At 46.6% G+C, this 21,794-nt stretch overlaps 1 protein-coding gene across 2 annotated transcripts; it reads right to left on the minus strand.

The window, feature by feature from the left end:
* Positions 1 to 11,890: 11,890 nt before the first annotated feature.
* Positions 11,891 to 20,662, minus strand: VMA21 (vacuolar ATPase assembly factor VMA21). 2 transcript variants are annotated; one of them, XM_080991182.1, is made up of 3 exons: positions 20,496 to 20,662; positions 16,018 to 16,127; positions 11,891 to 13,777 (listed from the first exon to the last, which is right to left on the minus strand). In XM_080991182.1, exons 1-3 carry the CDS (start codon positions 20,630 to 20,632, stop codon positions 13,635 to 13,637), a joined length of 390 nt encoding a protein of 129 aa, XP_080847308.1. In that variant the 5' UTR covers positions 20,633 to 20,662; the 3' UTR covers positions 11,891 to 13,634. The 2 variants fall into 2 exon arrangements, with proteins under 2 accessions (XP_080847308.1, XP_080847309.1); XM_080991183.1 differs by lacking the exon at positions 20,496 to 20,662 and adding an exon at positions 20,366 to 20,470.
* Positions 20,663 to 21,794: the final 1,132 nt, after the last annotated feature.

Genomic DNA, 21,794 nt, shown 5'->3' on the forward strand with positions numbered 1-21,794 from the left:
TCGTCCCCGAAAACGTCCATGTCCATCTCTCCCTCGTTGCCTTCTGGAGACGTTGCTCGTCCTGGACCCTCCAGCCACCTTCTGCGGAACTGCTCCTCTGGTCGATCATCCCACCAATACGAGGGTTCTGAAGCAGATCCCGAGGGTGACCCCTCCGGGGAACGGGCGTCTCGTGTCGGTTCCTCGTCCGAGTCGAACCCCCGGAACGTGCTGGCTGAAAGCGTGGGCGTGAAAAGCCAGTCGTCGAAAAAGTCTGCTGGCATTGGCCTGTGTGGGAAGAGGGCATGAAACTCTTCTTTGAGCAGAGGTTCGTCTAAAGCGTAGCCCGGCACCCAGCTGTTGGCACTGGCCGGGGTGCCCTCCTTGGCGAGAAGGTATTCTACCCCCTCTTCCCCCCATCTGGAGTCCAAAATCTCCGTGACTTCGTTGATGCGCTCCTCCTGTGCCACTCCCCCTTGCCCGGTTCTCTCTCGGAGCGGACCCGGTGCCGTTCCTGGTTCCTGAAACCTGTGAGGTGCCTTGTAGGGAGTGAGCACCGATCTGTGGAACACCGGATGCATTCTGGAACCCTCCGGAAGAGCCAGCCTGAAAGCCACCGGGTTGACCTGTTCTTCGACTTGGTAGGGCCCCAGTTGTTTATGCCCTAGTTTCTTCTTCGCCAACGACCTGGCCGGCACTGCGTGGGCTGCTAACCAGACCCAGTCTCCCACATGGATCTCTTCGCCAACCCTTCTGTGTTTGTCCGCTTGTACCTTGTATGCGTGTTTAGCCAGCTCCAGGTGCCGCCGCAGCTGATCGTGGACCTCCTGCAACTCCGACGCGAACGCATCTGCTGTCTGCGGCTCCCCCTCCCCCATTCTTTCCAGTCCCGGGAAGGTTCTGGGGTGCCTCCCGTTGTTGGCGAAGAACGGCGTGACCCCCGTGGACACGTGCTTCGTGTTGTTGTAGGCGAACTCGGCGAGAGGCAGGTAATCCACCCACGTCGCAGGCTGTTGATTCGCATAACATCTCAGGTACTGCTGCATGATGGCATTGACCCGCTCCGCTTGCCCGTTGGTCTGCGGGTGTCTAGCCGACGCCAGGTTGATCTTGACGTTCAGGAAGCCCATCAGCCTCTGCCAGAAGTTTGAGATGAACTGTCGCCCTCGGTCGGACAGAATAGACCGCGGCAGACCGTGAACCTTGAACACGTGGTCTATGAACAGTTTGGCGGTTTGTTCCGCCGTGGCCACCTTCGCACACGGAATGAAATGTGCCATCTTGGAGAACAAGTCCACCACCACCAGCACAGCCGTCTTGCCCCTCGAGCTGGGCAGATCCGTGACAAAGTCCAGGGCCACTCTCTCCCATGGTTCGAACGGAGTTTGCAGCGGTTCCAGCAGTCCGGCCGGCGGTCTGTGCACTGGTTTGGCCCTCTGGCAGGTGTCACACCTCGCCACGTAGTCCGCGACTTCCCCTCTCATTCCGGGCCACCAGAAGTCTCTGGCTACTAATTCCACCGTCTTCTCCTTGCCAAAGTGCCCGGCAGTGGGCGCGTCGTGCAGCTGCTGCAGTACCTTGGCGCGAAGTTCGTCTCCCGGCACGTAGATGGCCCCTTTACGGATGAGCAAACCATCTCGCAGCTGGAACTCGTCGGTCGCTGCCGTGCCCCTGTGCACCTCTGCCATCTTTGCTTGCGCGAAGGAGTCATCCTGCAACGCTCGTCGCACCGCATCCAGGTCAACTGTTGCCGCCGCGCACGCCCACACTGTCGGTGCGAAGATGTGCATGGCGGCCGCTGGCGTTGCCTCCTCCAGATACTGTGGCTTACGGGAGAGAGCATCCGCCATGATGTTGGTGTCCCCCGGGACATATTCTATTCGGAAGTCGAAATTCGCAAAGAACTCAGCCCAACGTATCTGCCTCTGGTTCAGGAACTGTGCCGTGCGCCAGTGCTCTAGATTCTTGTGGTCCGTGCAGACCTGCACCGTGTGCTTGGCGCCGATCAGGAAGTGCCTCCACGCTTTGAACGCTGCATGAATGGCCAGCAACTCCCTGTCCCAGATGGTGTAGTTCTGTTCGGACTTGCTGAGCTTCCTTGAGTAAAACGCTCCCGGCCTCCAAACCCCCTGCGGGTCTTTCTGCAGCAGGACTGCTCCCACGGCTCTGTCTGAAGCGTCTGTCTCCACCCTCATCGGCCTGCTGGGGTTGACATGAAGCAGCTGCTCTTCCGACGCGAAGAGACGCTTGAGTGCCTGAAAGGACTGCTCCGCCTGCTCTGTCCAGATGAACTTCTTTTTCTTGGAGCTGAGCGTGTCCGTGATGGCCGCTGTCTGCATCGCAAAGCCTTTGATAAACTTGCGATAGAAGTTCGCGAAGCCGACAAACCGTTGGACCTCCTTCCGGTTGCGTGGGCTTTTCCAATCCAACACTGCTCGGACCTTGGCGCTGTCCATGGCGAGCCCTTTATCAGACAACTTGTAGCCCAGGAAATCCACCTCGGTCACGTCGAATTGGCACTTCTCCAGCTTGGCGTAAAGCCTATGTTGCTGTAGCCTGCTCAGCACTTCCTTGACGTGTCTGTCATGCTCCTGCTGCGATTCCGAAAAGATCAGGATGTCATCCAAGAAACAGACGCACGTCTTGTAGAGGAGCCCCGCCAACACGTGATGCATGAAAGCTTGAAAAACGTGGGAGCCATTTTGCAATCCAAAAGGCATAACTCTATATTCGTAGGTGCCCAGGGGCGTGAACATGGCTGTCTTCCACTCATCTCCTTCCCGCATGCGAATGAGGTTGTATGCCCCTCGCAGGTCCAACTTGGTGAACACTCTGCCCTTCCGTACCTTTGCGAGGAGGTCGTCGATTCGGGGCATGGGGAAGTCCGATGGCTTGGTCACACTGTTCAAGATGCGAAAGTCCACTACAAGTCTTTTTTGGGGCGTGTCCCTCTTCTTAACAAAGAATACCGGACTGCCCCCCGCTGCCTTGGACTCTCGGATGAAACCGCGCTCCAAATTATGATCTATGAATTCTTTGAGTTCCTGCAGTTCGTCCTCAGACATGGAATACAGCTTCCCTTTGGGCAGCGCCGCCCCCGGCAGCAGGTCAATTTTGCAGTCATATGGTCTGTGGGGGGGTAGCCTGTCTGCCTCCTTTTCGCAGAAAACCTCCAAAAATTCTGCGTACTTGTGGGGAACCGCTTGCAGCATGCCTAGCTGCAGCTGTGACTCCTCTTCCTCTCCTTCCTGCCTGGGCACGATGCAGTGTTCAGCGCAAAAGGAAGAGCCGAAGGTCAGCTGCCTCTGGTACCAAGCCAGCGTCGGGCTGTGCTTGTCCAGCCAACTCATGCCCAATACAATGGGCGTGTCCGATAGTTGAGTGACATTGAAGCTGATGATTTCCCTGTGATTCCCAAGTCGCATCACCATTGGTGGCGTCTGCTTCACCACTTGCCCCCCTAGCAGCTCCCTGCCATCCACCGTGACAACCTGCAGGGGCAGCGTGGCAGGCAGCAACTGTATAGCGTGCCGGTCGACAAAGTCCTGCCCTATAAAGTCCGCATTGCTTCCGGAGTCAATGGTGATTGGCACGTCCATGGTGATTCCATTGGGCAGCTGGAGCGACGCGGTGAGCCTCACTACCGGTTTGGGCGGGAGGGGGTCCATGGGCTGTAAAATCTCTGGGGACTGCTTCACTGACACGTCTGGCTGGGCCCCAGTGCCTCTTCCAACCAGACTCCGTCGTTTCCCTGCTGTGGTTGTCCTTGCTGCGTTGCTGCAGTTACCATTGCTGAGGCTGCAGTGTGCTTGTGGAGCCTCTGGGGACACTCTTTCGCCATATGCTGTGGATCATCGCAGATGTAACACTTCCTGTTCCCTCTAGGAGGCTTCGCTTTCACTGCTGCCGGTGCTAGGGCTCTGGCTGCTGACTGAGCCCTTGCACCTCCAACCTCCATAGGTTCCGCTCCTCCTCCTGGCGGAGGCGTGGATTGCGCACGCGCTGCTTCTCTGGGAAGGAAGGAGGAGCCCCTGGCTGGTTCGCGCCCTCCACGCCCTTCGCCACTGCTCCACGGACGTCCTTCCAGCCGCACCCCCACCGCCAGCGCCCTCTGAACGATCTCCTGCGTGGTCCGGGGTCTCTCCCCCCTCGCAATTTCATCTTTAACCGAGCCGTGCAATCCCTCCCAAAACAGGTCTCTTACAGGAGCCGAATCTCTGTCCCATTCCAGAGCACTGACCAAAGCGAAAAAGCGGGCATGGTACTGCCTTACGCTGGCCCTCCCTTGCTTCAGTCCATGTATCTGCTGCCGAGCAAGATCCACGTCAATGCTTGACAAAAAGCACCCATCCATCGCTTTAATAAAGGCATCCGCGTTTTGGAGCGCCGGATCCTTATCTCTCCACAAATTGCGCAGCCATGCTTTAGCATCTCCATGCAAATGGGACATGATGAATCCCACCTTCTCTTGCTCATCTCTAAAGTCTTTGTTCAGCAGTTGCAGTGCACACATTACATCTGCTCTAAAGTTGGGGTACTGTTGCAAATTCCCATCGAAGTGAGAGACCAAACCGCCTGTTCGTCTCCCCAACCCAATCCCCTCCGGTTTGGGTGTCAGTTGCCCTTGCTTCGTAAGCACTTCCAACCTGACCTGGAGATCCCTGTAGGCGGCAGCTGCGTCCTCCTCTCTCTTCCTGGATGCAAGAGCCTCGGCATTCAGGCGCGACACTGCTTCTCTGAGTTCCACTATCTGCTGTTCGGCCGTCATGTTGTCTGCCGTTCGTGAGCTCGCTAGTAGGCACCCGCTTTCTCTCCTCTCCGCGAGGCTGTAGATGCCCACAATTCAGGAGATGGAGCTTACTGTCAGAGTTGCTTCCAGATCCTAGCTCACAGAGGATCACGCTAGCCAGCGATCATTAAATAAAAGTCTTTATTGAGTTACAGTTTCCATTCTCAAGCTGCTGCGTGCAACCCTACGTCTAATGGTTAGATCGGCGAAGCTCCATCTGAGTCTCCGCCCCTTGTACACCAACTTAATATCCTAGCCTTGCTCCACCTTTTCCGCCTGACTGTTCTTCTCTGGGTCCCTCTGCCCCCCGGGGTCTCTTCTTTCCGGGATTCCTCTGACGCTGACGCTGACCCCCCTGACTCTTCTCCCTCCTTTCGGCGGGCTTTAGGACCTGGCTCCCTTTCCGGGCTGCCTACTGCGCCACCTTCCTGTGCATTTGAACTTGTCGCGCGCGCCCAACCTTCCACCTTCCGTCTGACCGTTTCTTCGCTCCCCGATGGAGGTGTGGCCACTCCTGACTCGTGCCCTCCCCCCTGTTGTGAGCTGCCAGCGCTTGATCCCTGGCGCCCTTCCTCTTCCCTGCTCTCTGGCGGTGACGCTGGTCCCGATTTCCAACTGCTCCCCTCTGAGTCCCCTCTGGCTCTATCTTCCTGGGGTGTCCCCCTAGGCTCCCCCCTTGCCCTGGCCACTGGTGCTCCTTTCTGTGAATCTTCTGATTCACTGGAAAGACTCGGAGATCTCGGGTCGTCGTCATCACTCATCTTTTCTTCTGCCTCCTCCCCCTCGCTCTCTGTTTCCTCCCTTGCCCTTGCCTCTGCTCCTGAACCCCTGACAGCATGCTTGCACAAAAACATGTATACTTGAACCGCTCCCTTGGAACCACCCCTGCACAACAATCCGTACCTTTCAGAGCTGGCATGCCAAGTGGCCCTTACAGGGCTCTGGGATGCTCTCTTGCTGGATCTCATGGAGCTGTCCAAGTTCTTCTTGAGATTTCATGAGAGCATCCAAGAGCCTGGTAAGCAAGGTAAAGGGACCCCTGACAGTTAAGTTGCAAATGACTGGGGTTGCGGCGCTCATCTTGCTTTACTGGCCGAGAGAGCCGGCATTTGTCCGCAGTTTTTCCAGGTCATGTGGCCAGCATGACTAAGCCACTTCTGGTGAAACCAGAGTAGCACACGGAAACGCCATTTACCTTCCCGCTGGAGTGGTACCTATTTATCTACTTGCACTTTGACGTGCTTTCGACTGCTAGGTGAGCAGGAGCTGGGACTGAACAACGGGAGCTCACCCCGTCGTGGGGATTTGAACCGCCAACCTGATCAGCAAACCCTAGGCTCAGTGGTTTAGACCACAGTGCCACCCGCGTCCCGGTAAGCAAGGAGGAGAGCTTAAAAGCCAAGAGAACCCAATGCAAAAGGAGCTTTTAATCTTTCCACTTCGCATGCAATTAATTTGTGCAATCTCAACTGGCTAGCTTTCAACCATGCAAGGTTGAAATTGCGCAAGTTAATTGCAAGTGAAATGCATATTTAAAGCACATGACTTTCCCCAAAGAATCTTGAAAACTGTAGTTTACCCCTTGCAGAGCTGCAGTTCCCAGAGTTCCTTGGTAAGAGGGATTTATTGTTAAAGCGCCCTGGGAAGTGTAGCTTAGCGCAGGGAATAGGAGTATCTGAACAGCTCTCAGCACCCTTAACAACTACATCTCCCAGGATTCTTTTGAGAAAGCCATGATGGTTTGAAGTGGAATAATACTGCTTTAAATGTCTAGCGCAGATAGGGCAAGTTGGTCTGATCTAGCAGGACTCTTCTTAAGGAGAAGACTAAACCTCTGCTGATTCACCTTTCAACAGAAGAAGAGTTAAAAGAACAGATTCATCTCTTTTCTAGGCACACCATAGCACAGGAGTGGGGAAGGTTTCTCTGCACGAGGGCTGCATAAACTTCTGCTAGTTGTGGATTTGACCAGAGGGAAAATAGGTGGAGCAATGAATTATTTCTTTTAACCTTTATACAGGTGGCTAGTTTTTACACATGCTCACACACCCCTGTCTTCCGCATCCAGGCAAAAACAGTCAAGGAGGGTGAGAAGCAGGCTCTGGTAAGAGTCCTGAAGGCCAGATACAGAGGCCTGGAAAGCCACTCCCCATCCCCAGGTTTGAGATTCCCCAGCAGAACCATAGGGACACCTATGTACATACTGAGCTCTGCAAACAAGGGGTACTTGCTGCTCCTTAGGTCAGAAATTGTCAAGATAGACACAAGAGCACTGAAGCAGCATTACTGGATCAGGAGAAAGTCCATATAGCCTGCTGTGTGTTTGCAAGGTTCCAAAGAACCATCACAGCAAGGTTGATGCCCACACCCCTTGTCATGATAGGGCAGGGATAGTCCTTGACATTTTGCTGCCTGAGGCAAATTGACAAGCTGGTGCCCTCCCCTCATGGTGTGTCCAGAAGCTGATTAGATTGGTTGTGGACTCTTTGCCCTGAGGGAGAGCAGGCAAGTTTAAGACTTGCATGACAAGGCACTGCGGAACATGTAGCTTTGACTTCCATCAGAAATGGATTGGTCAAGGGGGTCAAGGGAACGGCTAGGGCTATATGTATCTGCTATCCAAGGTGATTCCCTCAATCTGCCTAATACTGGTAGGGCTGGCTCTGTGCATTGGTAATATTACTGGCGGACTAGAAATGAAGGAGACAAAAGCTATGGTGAACTGTGCATGCAGCGTGCACTGTACACAATCTGGAAATAAATAAAAATGGGGGGTTCCTAATGCATTGGTCCCACTTCAGAATGGAAGCCATGGTGATTTGGAACTTCAAAATCTGAGAAATCTAGATGAAAAATCTTTCGGAAGCATCCTCACAAACCCAATAACTAGATCCTTCTCTCTCCTCCCCCAGCTTTATCATTCCCTCTATTTCCAATGTTCAGGCTGTGAGCACCATTGATGACGCAGGCAAAAAGGTGCCACCTGCACGCATAAGACAGAGGGATGCATTAGCAGACTTGGAGAAAGTCCAAGCTTTTTGCAGCACCACCACTATAGGGGGGTGGAGGGACTGGAGAGACCCCAACCCCCCAAAAATAACAATAGTGAGGGCAGAGTATGATTAGTGGCTACAGGTTCATCGTTTGGGAAGGGGGCTGGAAAATGAAAGGAATGTAAATGGAATATTCTATAAAACAGCACAGTTGTCCTGAAGCCTCAACAAGAGCACTCCACACCACAACTCTCTGTAGCTGTGTAAGAAACTAAAGTGCACTTTACTTACCGCAAACAGCGAAGTGGTTGTCTTCCTCTGACACAGGCACAAACACATATCGATTTCCACTGAGATAGGAAATTCTGAATTTTCTTATCCTGAGAACTCAGTATGCCAAGAACCTCAATGACTGGGCAAGTCAGCTTTTATTTTTTTAAAAGAAGAAGTCACATCTCACTTCTAACTTGTTAGCTGGGGGTGGAATAGAGATAAGTTTTGGCTTTAACATGTGAGTCACTGCTGTAAGAGGATATGAAGTTCAGGCTTGTGTCTCAGAATCAATTGATTGCTTCTGCTGTACATTTCAGAGAGGTTCTTGAGGATGAAAGAGACTGGAGGGGGTGGCAGACTGTTCCACCAGTTGTTCAGCGAAAACTGGACAGTGGAGAGGAACTTTTAGGGTTGTAGATGGGAATGCATCTTTATTATTAAAGAACATAGGGGGAAACATCCCAATATAATGAAGAAAATATCAGCAGAATGTGAGCCTGTTTGGGGGTTTATTTCTTTTCAAAGAGGGTTTTTGGGGACAACTGCCTCATCGGGTGCACACTGAGGAGTAGCTGAGAGATGTAAGACTGATGGACATGTCTTTTCCCGTACTTTTGACAACAGCACCGTTGCCTTGGGATAGATATGGAATCAGGAAGCTTCAGCTCCCCAGTTGTTGTTGAGCTCCAGCTATCACAGCCAACACACAGGGATGATGTGAGTTGGGCCTATGTGGAAGGTCAAAGGTTCTCCACACCTCGCTCTCTAGGACACTCAACCTCTTAATTCCTATTCCCTACTGCAGGGATGGGGAAATTCTGGCCCTCTAGATCAGGGGTCGGCAAGGTTTACCTCGCCTGGGCTGGTTCACTCCAGTGGATATCTCTCTGTGGGCCGGATTGTGCGCGTGAGCACACATACCATTTCTGGCACCAGAGTCCCCACGCACTGCCAGTTTAGCGCAGCGCGTGGGGACTCGCCGAGTGGGCGGCTCGGTTTGGGGGCAGCTCGTGGACTGGTTAAATGACCCCGAGGGCTGCTTGTGGCCCATGGGCCTTAGGTTGCCTACCCCTGCTCTAGATGCTTTTGGGGCTCAAACTCTCATTAGTCTCAAGTTAGCACAGCCAGTGGGCAAGGATGATAGGAGCTGTGGTCCAACAATGTCTGGAAGACCACTAGTTTCTCATCCCTGCACTAGAAACTCCCCACCCCCCACCAAATCTCATTTTCAAGACACAGCCTTCTGGTATAGGCACCTGATTGGACCACAAACAAGCATACAAAGCTCATTTGTCTTTAGGATGCACAAGACATACATGTCCTCGAGGAGAATTGCCCTCATTTGAGGAGCCTGTATTCCCACTGTTGTTCTGCTGGAACACGATGAAGAGAAAGGTTGCCGTTCTCATTCATGACGCCTTCCTTTTAGAAAAGTCTAAGAGCTGCTTAATGAAAATCGTGCTTAAACATCTGCTCTCCCTTCCTGCTGAGCGTCGCTGCTGCCAAGCATGCTCGGAACTGTGGTGGAGCACTTCAGTACAGCAGCTCCACTCATTTCTTTCCTTGTAAAAGCTGCTGCTCTCCCATTGAAAACATGGAGAGAGGATAAATTCAGAGCTCAATCAGCAGCCATTGACCAGAAGTCACAAAATAGGAAAAAGTGAATACAGGCAGGAATTTATCATACATCCAGGCTTGTTTTTTAATAGAAGGTCCCAGGTGCCAGTCTTTATCACTAATCAATCCTTATGTTCACTGGGCGATAGTCTGAGTCAATTAGGTTCTCTGCGGTTCCATACTTTTTGTCCCTACCGTTGCCTTTGTACCACTTTAAATTCTGCACTTTTAACTTTTGTTTTACTTGTAAGCTGCTGTGTACAGATATTTGCCCATAAGAGAGACATAAACAAGTCATAAATGAATACATAAATAAAAATAACAATTAAAGAGAGAAAATGGTAGAGAAAAGGCAGCATTTTTACAGAATATGTTTTGGTAGGGGGAACAGGTGGGTGAGCTCTCACCACCTCAGGCCAAGATGACTTGGAGGAAGTTGCTTGCACAAATAAAAAAATGTTGTGAACATACGAAGCTACTTGATACAGAGTCAAACCACTGGTCTATCTAGCTCACTATTGTCCACACCAACTGTTTCCCAGCCCTACACGGAGATGCTGGGCATTGAACCTGGGACCTTCAGTACGCAAGAAGGAATATAGGAAGCTGCCCTATACCAAGTGATAAATTTGGCCCATTTAGCTCAGTAGTATTGGGACTGGCAGCAGCTCTCCAGGCTTCCAAGTGCGTTCTCTCGCAGCCCTACCAGGAGATGCCAGGGATTGAACATGGGACCTTCTGCATGCAAAGCAGGTGCTTCAGCACTGAGCTATGACTGTCTAGTCACACATAAGAGTCTGCTGCATAAAGTATTAAAAATGGAATCGAGCTTCAAGGGTTTCTATTCCACTTAATTCCTCTGCCTCCATTTGAGTGACTCTTTTAACAGACAAGCATGGCATTCCTGATCTAATGGCAGGAAGCAAAGTGTTAAAAGATGCATTATATCCTTTGCCAGCTAGCAGATAAAGTATGTGTCATAAAACTTCCTAGTTCAAAAAAAGAACAAGAGGAGCCATCATTCAAGCTTATTACTGGAGTGGGTTAAGCAGAGGAAGAACACAGCACATTGTCTACCCAAGGACCACTTCTGGTTTCAAGAGTTTTGTAATTGTATCCCAGAAATAGGTACTTTGAGAACTGCGTCTGGACCCCAGTTAGTGCCCAACACTGTCAGCACCAACCACTGTTAGATTATCATAACATACTGTAGGCAGCAATAGGCACATTTATAAAGCAAAGGGTTGCAGTTCTTCCAAGCTCATCTGGAAGTTGGCTAAAAGTTTAGGCAAATCCCCTTCCTACTCCTTCATCTGCAAGAATACGCTACTTGTAAAAGTAGAAACAAAGCAGCTTCCAGTGTTAAATAAAAGGTCTTCCCTGTGACTTCTGAAGAATAAAATAATATAGAACAACTGTTTTGATATGATTCAAAGTTTCAGTTTCCAATATAAGGATACCTCCAAGAACATCTAAGTGTACCTCCTTGCTGCTTGTCATTCCATCGTCCCAAACACATACACAGATCAGAAGAAACCAGCATATAAGCAAACATGTATACAGTGGTACCTCGGGTTACATGCGCTTCAGGTTACATACGCTTCAGATTACAAACTCGGCTAACCCAGAAATAGTACATCGGGTTAAGAACTTTGCTTCAGAATGAGAACAGAAATTGTGCTCCAGCAGCGCAGCAGCAGCAGGAGGCCCCATTAGCTAAAGTGGTGCTTCAGGTTAAGAACAGTTTCAGGTTAAGAACGGACCTCCGGAACGAATTAAGTACTTAACCCGAGGTACCACTGTAATGCCATATTATCTATTCCACATTATTAAGAGTGTGTTGGAACAGGACGGAATGACAAGCAGCAAGCAGAAATCTTTGTCTATGGAAAGCAGTACAGGAGCCAATTACTGGAAAAAGAAAAATCACATAAGACTCACTGTAAGAGCAAAGCATTCATTCTCCCAGACAGTATGCTGAGTACATATTAGGAACTTGACAACAATGCTATGCTGAAAGAAGTTTTCTCACTTGAAGGAAGCCTATTCTGGTGGACAGGGCTTAATGCAGGCATGCACCAAGGATCCTCACCCGGTGTGTCATAAGACCCAATGTATAGAAAGTAATCAGGAAAACTACAGAACTGAAGGTAAGATATTACTTTGCAAACATGCTGGCTAGCAAGTGATGATTCAACAGCAACCATTTCACTTTTTGCAATTACTTTTGAGTCCACAATTAATTTATGCTATATGCTTATGTTTTATTAAAAAGGTTCATAATACATCAAGTCCATAGATAAGGGAGGGAAAGAGAAATTTCAACACAATATACTACAAAATAAATTTGCAATTCAGATGAACCAGCAGCATGTTGCCCAACATTAGATTCCTCCTCCTTTAAAAAGGCTACATCTTATTTACAGACTCCCTTAAGACACTGTCACTATTCTACATCCTTACGTTTTAAAATATTCCTAGTGATTTATAGTAACAAGTAGGAGGTTCTCATTTGTAAACATTTTCAATCCTGGAATTTATCTCTTATGTTAGGATTTAAAAACAGAGTAAAAACTTTGGAAGCATAATGATAAAATATTCAAGATTCAGGAAAGTTGTGGACGTTAATTTCACCTTAAGGAAAAATTTGTCCTTAAGCAGCACTTCACATTAGCTACTGAAACAGGTACAATTCCCAGCTGCACATTGGTGCATTTCAGCTGTGCTTGTGTGCTGAATCCTGTGTAGCAGGTTCCAGTGAAATCAAGAAGTGATTTTGGATCAGTGCTGCCACCAGTCTAATCAATAAAAGTGGCAATTTGTTCAAAAGATTTGTGCATTTGTCCATGATTACACATGCATTCGTAGCTATACTAAGAAACTCATTTATCGACAAAGACACAGGTTGAGGAAGAGCAATGGCTATCTGGCAAGATTATGGAAAAGGTGACAGTATGAAATGTTAAAGATATTTAAAAGTATCAGTTGTGAGAGGGCAACACAAATCAGGTACATTTATTAAAACGAACTGTGGGGGTGTTATCCACTCAGGTTTTAGTCAGAGCAGACCCACTGAAATTAACGGGTCTAAGTTAATCATGTCCACTAAATTCAATGGCCCTACTCCAAGTAGAACTAACAAACAGATACATTCCTGGGTCTCAACAAACAATGCACAAACATTTTTAGGACTGCCTAACGCTATTACCGAAATCTATGGTAACGCTGTCAGTGGTAATTCTACCACAGTTCTTGGAAATTAGGCAAAACATTCCATTGTTGAGGAAAACCATTTCTTGGAAGGGGATAACTGAATTAAGAGTCAAGATTAGGGTAGACTCTATACTTTGTGGGGAAAGGTATCCTACATTAAAAGCCACCATTCAAAAATGTGCTAACAGGAGGCCTGAAGTTACAAGCTCCTGGACAGGACTCAATGCATCCTTCCTTCTCCATCAAAAAGTATACGGAGCCACTTTCTCAAGCACCTGGTGTTCTGTTTAACCATGAAGTGTAGCCAGCATACTGTCAGTCAAGGCTCCTGAAGTTGACCCCCCCATCTAAAAGACACAGGAATAAAATCAATTTCAAAGAACTTCAACCATTTTTGATCCAGACTGTTGGCGAAGCTCTGAAATTCTTCATGTTCAACTTTATGAATTATCTAGATGTTCATTTCAAAGCAGTTCTAGGCAGGTTACTAAGCAAGCAAATGTTTCCCAGGAGCTCTCTGCAGACAGATTGTGAAAACTGATTCCAGGGTAGTCCTGTTGAGGCTCCCTTCTAGTCTTCCCAACTCTGCCAGGTCTTGAGGCTCATGAAGTCAGAGCTGTAATTTAAAAACTAAAAATGCTACTGGAATGGGGGAATGATGCAACCCCACCTTGTCCCATTTCAAACACCGACTATTAGACTTTACAGTCTGGGGCTTCGCTCCACCTGGAAACATCTCCTCCTTGCCTGCCACACTGCAGCGGCGACTTTTAGTCCTGCTTCCCTTCCCGCCATTGCCGCGAGCCTTCGTTCCATGCCACGTAGACAAAAAGAGCGAGCACGACGTGAACAGCTACTACAGCAACTATTGCGGCATAAAAATAGCTGTCTCTGCTTGACATTCCAAAGGAACCTAAAAGAACAAAGGGGGTGGGAGAGAGAAGAAGCATTAAAACTTATAGGAAGCCAGTAAAAAAATCAGCCAATGCCTTCATATTTTCTAGTGACCAAATTATTTAAATGATAAAAAGATTGTATGATTAGGGCAGAAGTGGCTAAAGTAAAACTATGTCTTCCTTTTAAGGCCCTCGGCTTCTATAATACTCTTCCAGTGTCATAAATATGTCCTTGATTTGAGGGTTTTCTATGGTTCACACAACAGCTGCAACCTAGAGAAGATTATCAGTGCTTGAGTCTTGAATCCTATCCTCATTTACAAGACAGTAAGCCTAATGAAACTTACTTCTGAGTAGACATGCAAAGACTGTGCTGCAAGAATGCTTTTAGTTATGATAAGCTTCACTTATGAAGAAAGCAACACACACAGAGGTAAGTCATGTATATTGACATTCTTCCGTGATCAACATATGCAAACAAAATGGACTTCTTTACTCCATGCCAGCCTTCACTAACTTGGTGCCCCCAAGTGTTCTAGACTACAACACCCATTGGCTGATGCAAGTTGTAATCCAAACCATCTGGAGGGCACCAGGTTGGAGAAGACTGTCACACACCACCTCAGTTATATTCAATACCTTTTTCTGCCCATTAATAGCAGCAAACAGAAGCTCTGAAGTTAAGTTATGCAAATTTTAAAATTATTACTACTGGGAAGGGAGAGAGGGTACAACTTAGCAGCCCTACCAAAACATACACAAATATATCAGCCACGCCCTTATTTTCAGTGTTTATGCTCCGAACATTCAAGATAGGTTACAACAAATTTTTAAAAATGAACACAGGTTTTTGACACCAGCAAGATCACAGGCCAAGTGCCTGTGGGCTGCTGCTAAGTGGCAGGGCACCTTAGCAGTGGGTACCAGCCGTGGGAAAAAGCAGCCCCCGATAATTCGTGTGCCAAGGAACAACAGTCTGCCAATGGCACTACGCCAGCCAGGCAGAGAGGGAATCTCCTTGGGTGAAGTTATGCATGTTTTGTTAAAATGTTTTTGCTTGCAGTTAAAATTGTTTTTAGTACACACTGGGAGTATTTGCACTGAAGGTGTGGGATATAAATAATATAAAGGAAGAAATGTAGAGAACAGATTTTGCAGTGCTGTTTGGAAAACATACATAAAAAGGAGAGACCACATATATTCCAAGAAAACAGATGTTACATTTCTGGGTACATTTTCGTGAGTATGTTTTTCCATTTCCAGAGTCTAAACCAGAGGATGACTCAGAGGACAGAGAAAATTTGTAAGCTGCTTCTGTTCAGCTATGTAATGACAACTGCCCTTTCATCCAATAAATTGTATTTGGAAATTTCCAAAACTCACTTTAGTAATTTAGGAGGAGCTCTGCTTGTGCCAATTTTCTAACTGAAAGGATAAGATAACTTCTGGATTCTACGAGGAGCACTGCTCTATCTCCAACACAAAATATATATCTAGACACCACCAAAAAAGTGGTTTTCCAACTTTTCCCCCTGTGGAGCACTGGAACATTGTTGAGGATCATAGAATCATAGAATTTTAGAGATGGAAGAGACCTTGAGGGTCATCTAGTCCAATCCCCTGAAATGCAGGAATCTTTGGAGCTCGAACACACAATCCCAAGTTTAAGAGTCTCGGGTTCTATCGACTGAGCTATAAGAAGCCACTTAGGGGTTTTTCAGCCCACAGTCACAATTGTAATGCACTGTGCTAAATGCTTTTAATTGCATTTTTATTATTTCTTTTATTTTGTTAACATTGTAATATCATAAAAATACAATATAAGAAATGAAAGCAGCAATAAAAACACAATGAAAAATCAATATGAATATTTAATGCAATGGATGTCCTGTCTTCCAACTTCAGCTACAAATCCATTGACAAGTCATAGACAATTTTATGGGAGACACTGCCATAAATTGTTTTCAAAACAAGTTTTGCGAAGAATTTGGTTTCTACATTGCACAATCAATTTGGAATGGCACAGAAAAGCCTCCTCCTTCAGTGTTTTGATACTTTAACATCTTGACAAATGCTTCAACAAAATATTCAGTGATCGTTGCTATTATTCAAATCCTGAGAATACAAAACCCAAAGAAATGGTGCTTACCATATAACAATATGTAATTTAAAAAAATAATCCAAATAATTGATTTACTTTTAAGATAAAAAGAAGCAAAGATAACAAAAAGAAGCAGGTAGTAATAAAGAAAATTACCTTCAAATACGTATACCTTTGATGAGAAATACAGCCCAATGGGTAACATAATCATTAAAGTAGTGAAGAACAGGAGCGTTCTTAGGGTCGAAGCTAATGAAGTTTCATTTCTGCAAGAAACAAATCACAGTGTGAGAAACTTGAGCAGGGCCAGGCCCAACAATGTTCATTTAACCTGGCATTTGTAGGATGGATGAGGTGCAAGGAAGACAGTTAAGAAAGGAAGGAGGCAAAACAGTGTTTGCTGAGAAAGCATGTTAGGAGTGTAACAACTGATAAGTGAAAATGAATAACTAAGCAGGCTCATACTGCAGTAATCAGAATGCTAAGAAGAAGGTAATAATACAATGTCTTGGTACTGTGCCATGAAGCATCTCTTGATCCCACCACACCTTGGGTGGACAGGGGATCCTGCTGCAGTAGTAATGAAGATGTTTTTGCTTTAGAGTTAGGACTCTATTTGTAGTCATCCCACCCAGAAACAGACTAGGCAGCACCGGATCCGCTGGATCCTTAGCTGGCCCCACTGCCCTCACATGATGGTAACGGGCCCAATCCAGGGTTCTTTGCTGTACCAGCCCTGCTGCTGCTGTAGTGAAGGGGCATTTTCCTGTTTCTGCTGTCATGACCAACACGAGTAGCAGGGCTGCTCTGTGAATCCCTGCCACTGCTAGACAGGGGTTAGGATTGTAGCCTACTTTTATTTCTTCTGAAATCAACCAATAAATGATGGATTTACTTGTGGAATTAAACACATTTTTCAGAACTGCTGAACAAGTCTACTACTGGTAATTAATACTGTCTATGGGATCAGAAGGTTGGTGGTTCGAATCCCCGCCACGGGGTGAGTTCCCGTTGCTCAGTCCCTGCTCCTGCCAACCTAGCAGTTCGAAAGCACGTCAAAGTGCAAGTAGATAAATAGGCACCGCTCTGGCGGGAAGGTAAACGGTGTTTCCGTGCACTGCTCTGGTTCGCCAGAAGCGGCTTTGTCATGCTGGCCACATGACCCGGAAGCTGTACGCTGGCTCCCTCGGCCAATAAAGCGAGATGAGTGCCACAACCCCAGAGTCGGCCACAACTGGACCTAATGGTCAGGGGTCCCTTTACCTTTACCTATGGGAAACAATTAAGGCTATTGTTTTTGACAGACACTATGAAAATGCGCCAATATGTATGCCATATTGTTCAATTTAATGATTGTATTGATAGGAATTTAAAAATTCTCAAAGTCTACAAACAAGATAACATTTACTCTAATGCTAATACTAAAGTTTTCTATAAAGTGAAAGCTGCATTCCTGGCAAGTATTACAACCAGAATTAACAAGCAATCAAACACCTCTCAATGGATTAACAAGTGATCAAACAGCTCCCTCTGGATAAGATACCAGCTGCATACATATTGAGGAAGGTAAATATGTAATTTAAAAATAGATCACCTGCATTTTAAAGGGCATGTTTTCACAGAAGCAAGTGCTATTTCAGATGCTGCTGTGAGAATGAATCTCACAACCAATTTAACACAACTGCACAACTGGTGACCCAGCACAGAGATCCATGTGTGCAGAAAAATACCAGCACCTCTCTTTTCCACACAGGAATCTCCATTTAATTTGATGGAGGAGCCAACCTGCATGCGCACATGAGTATGGGTTGTATCCAGTGCTGGTCCTGCTCAGAGTTAAACCCACTGAAATGAATGAACATGACTAACTTAGGTCCATTAATTTCAGTAATTCTACACTGAGTATAACTTAGTTGTGTACAACCCTATGTGGCATTTTACACTAAGCATCTTTATTTTAGGCATGATAGATTTACAGGCATACTGGAGTAACTGGGCTTGCTTCCAAATTTGCTGAATGAGGCAAATGGCTGGGAATTGTGTGCATCCAATTTATCACTTTAGTCTTTAAAGGCCTAAATGACTTAGGACCCAAATATATGAAAGTTTCCTTACCTACATACCCTCTCAGCTATTAAGAATAGCAAAGGGAGCCATACTGGTACTTCCCCCACTTTTTGAAATGTGGGGAATGGCAGACTAGAAGAGGATTTTCTCTGCAGCAGCCCCTAAACTGTGGAATGCTGTTCCCACTCTGGCACCTTTCATCATACACTGAAGATGCATTTCTTTACTCTTGACCAGAGTTTTGTTGTTGTTGTTGTATTTATTTACTTATATTCTGCCTTTTTCCCTAACAGGGACTCCAAGTGGCTTATAGATAAAATAAGAACAGCTAAAAGGGAGGGGGTCCATTAAATTCTTCTTCTGATTGCATATTGTTTTAACAGATTTTGATCTTTTGTTTCTATATTGTTGTAGTCCTCTTTGGGACCTTATGGAGAAGGGATGGTAAGAAATCCAATACATTTTAACCATTCACAAGTTATACTGGAGCCAGTATAATGGAGTGAGACTCTGTAAAGAAACATTGTTCTATATTTTTGTTTGCTTTCAGCCACTTGCATTCTGACACAAAAGGGCCAAGTTCCATAGAAGTCTTTGTTAACCAAAAACAATTGAAAAATATAAAATAAAGATACTGTTTTAATAAAATTTTGTTTCAGCATTGGAATGCCAATGGTGCAACACTGCACCCTAGTGGGAACTGGAATTTGTTAGCTGCTACTGTGAATCACAAACGCAAGCACATTTTAGTAGTACTTTAGGCTCCATAAGCAAATAGAGCATTTGGTTTGTTATGTTAGATTTTACATTCAATCTGATACACCAATCACAGCTTATTTTTATGTGGGCTTCCACTAGTCAATGTTTGCTTTGTTGAGTTAGTTGTTTATACCAAAATAAAGTGACCTGGCCAAGTCTAAATGTCAAAAACAGGTGCTTTTAGATAATGTAAACTGGCTTATACTGGTCACCTCCTGCTTACATACAGAGGTACTCTGGGCTGACTTGTCTGAACAGCATTTGCTCCTTGAGATCTAAGTAATGAGCCAGAATGGTGTGGTCAGAGCTTCAGACTTTGGCTGGAAAGAACTGGATTCAAACATCAACTCAGCTACAAACCTTACTGGGTGACCTTGCCCAATATATCCATAAGATATACTGTTTAAAGAGCTATAGACTGCCACCATGAATAAGAGGTAATATGAATTCCAGTCATGATCAGTTGTCAAGGTTAAAACTGACAAGAAATTTTGTTTTATCATAAACTACATATGGCAACAGGAACACTTGTTTTGGTTTTAAATAACTGAATTTTAATTTCAGTAATGAACATATTTAAAAGATAACTTTGAAAAAGCCCTTCTGGTTTTTTGATTATCATATCCAACCCCCACCAGGACAATTTTCAATCCAACCCTCTTTCTCCTCCTCATGCTTTCCAGAGGCCTGCATGATCAAACTGAAGTACAACACACACACCCTGCCAAAACCAAACCACATGCTAGCCCAAAATGAAGACAATACCCTATCCCACTGTTCCACCGCCCCTACTGTGGTATTCAGCAGCATACTGCCTCCAATTCTCCAGGATGTTCATTTATTCATTAAATCCATCACCTCAGCTTTCCACCAAATGGGTGTTCCGTACAGCCAATCATCAGGTAGCTGCTGATAAAGATGTTTCCTCCAGGTTTGCCTAAATCACCCTTTAAATCCATCATAGCTAGTGACTATCCCCACTTATGCCTATGGGCTGCACCAAAAAGCTAGCATGGTAAGATAAATAGCTCAGTTGGTAGGGCATGAGACTCTTAATGTCAGGGCCGTGGGCTTGAGCCCCACATTGGGCAAAGATTCCTGCATTGCAGGGGGTTGCACAAGATGACCCTCCCAAATCTTATGAGAGAACATTCCACTCCACCCCCCTCCCCTTGACAGGAAGTCTCTGCAGCAATCCCTGACACCTCTAGGTAGGGCTGAGGAAGCCCCACACCTGAAACCCCAAAGAGCTGTTGCCAGCCAGTGTAGAAACCAAGCCTTCAGGTATTTGAATGAACACCCTGCCGCCAGTAGAGATTCAGCGGGCGCCTTCTTGTACCAATCTCTGCTACTCCGCCAGGCAATCAAAGAGAGCTTCCCCTACCCAGCCTCTAATAACGGCCTTTTGGGTGTTCTTTTTAAAAAGAAAATCCTTCCCACCCACCCACGCCTTTAACTTTTTATTGCAAATAAATCGATAACACTGAGCCACATAGACCAGTGGCCTGGCTCGGTATTAAGGTAGCTTCCTATGTCCCTGTTTCGCTTCCTCATTTTGACGTGCAGGAAACTCCCAAACACCCCCCACCCCATATCAGTCACTGGAAAGACACGCACGTCCTCCCCCCCCCCCCCCGCCGTCAAAGCAAGCGAAGGCCACAATCCTACATTCACTTACCTGGGAGTAAACCTCATCGAAGCCAACGGGGCTTACCACTGAGTAGGCATACCCAGCACTTTCCCCCCCCCCATTCCCACCCGCTTCCTCCCCCCCCCTCCATTTTGTGTTATTTGTTTTAATTTATAACCTGGGATCGGGAGGCGAGAGCGCATTCAGGGCGGCCTTGTCGTAGCGCTCCATGACAGGGACGGTATGAGCCTTTTTACCCCCTGCCTCTCCGGCAGCGGCGAAGGGAACAGGAGAAGCTGCGCGCGCAGAGAGCATCCTGATCAGCTGATGCCTTCCCTTCCCATCCTCCACCGCGGCCGCCGGTCACGTGACGACGGGAAAAAAAAGGCTCGCCGGCGTCGCTTTGCAGAAGGGAGAAGAGCGAGAGAGCTGCCTAGACTGTCTCTCACGGTTTCGGGAAATGCCTAGACCGTCTCCCAGAGCGCCCTCTTGTGAGCACCAGAGGTAGAGGTAGAAATGATAAATGAAAAGCATGCGGATTCTCCGGATGTGAACAGGGCTGTGAGGGACTGGGAGCGGCAAGCGGATGTAACCGGATTTAGTCCTACTCGGAGTAGACCCGCCTAAAGAATCCTTTAATATCGGGGTGGGGGTCCTTTAATATCGGGGTGGAGGGGGTGGGGTGGGCTAGTCTAGGCTGCGTGCGCACGCGTTCGAAGCACAGCCTCTTCCTCAAAGTATTATGGGAAATGTTGTTTGCCCGTCATATTTCAGAGTGCGCTTCTTTCCCTCAAAGTATTCTGGGAAATGTAGTTTGTCCCTCACAGAATTCTCAACAGCAATTACGTAATGCATTACAGTGCCCAAAATCCTTGTGTTTGTTCGTTTCAATTGTGCTTTTGAGATACCGTGGTGTACACAGCTTTAGTTGGTAATAACCCAATATTTTATATTTTTTATTATTTTTTATTAATTTTTAATTACTTTCTGGCCAGTGTAGCCTGTTTCATACAGGTTCATCTGCAGCTATCATTTGTACTTTAAAAAAACCCCAGCAGCAGTACAAATTTACTGGGAAAATATTAATACACTATATCTTAAATAGCGATTAGGATATTCTAAAAAAAAAAAAGCTGTGTCAAGAATGACCGATTGATTGATACATATAAAGATTTATATACAGAACTGCTTTAAAACAATCTCATTAGTGGGTGATATGAAATGGTCTAAGATGCCTTTTTAAAACAGCAATAAAAACAGATTTTAAAATGGTAGATATAACAGACTGGCCAAAATGTAGCTGAAAACAGTGCATTAAAAAATTAGATGTCTGAGCAGGCTTGCCACTTTTCAACCTGGGGTTCCCAGAGCAGATAACAATTAAAATCAAGCTCTTAAAACATCCAATTAGCAGCAACAATTATTACTAAAACAGTGGATGTTAGGAAGAGTTAGAAGTTAACACTGCATAAAATCA

The sequence above is a fragment of the Podarcis pityusensis genome, assembly GCF_964106645.2.
Source record: "Podarcis pityusensis genome assembly, chromosome: Z".
NCBI lineage: Eukaryota > Metazoa > Chordata > Lepidosauria > Squamata > Lacertidae > Podarcis > Podarcis pityusensis.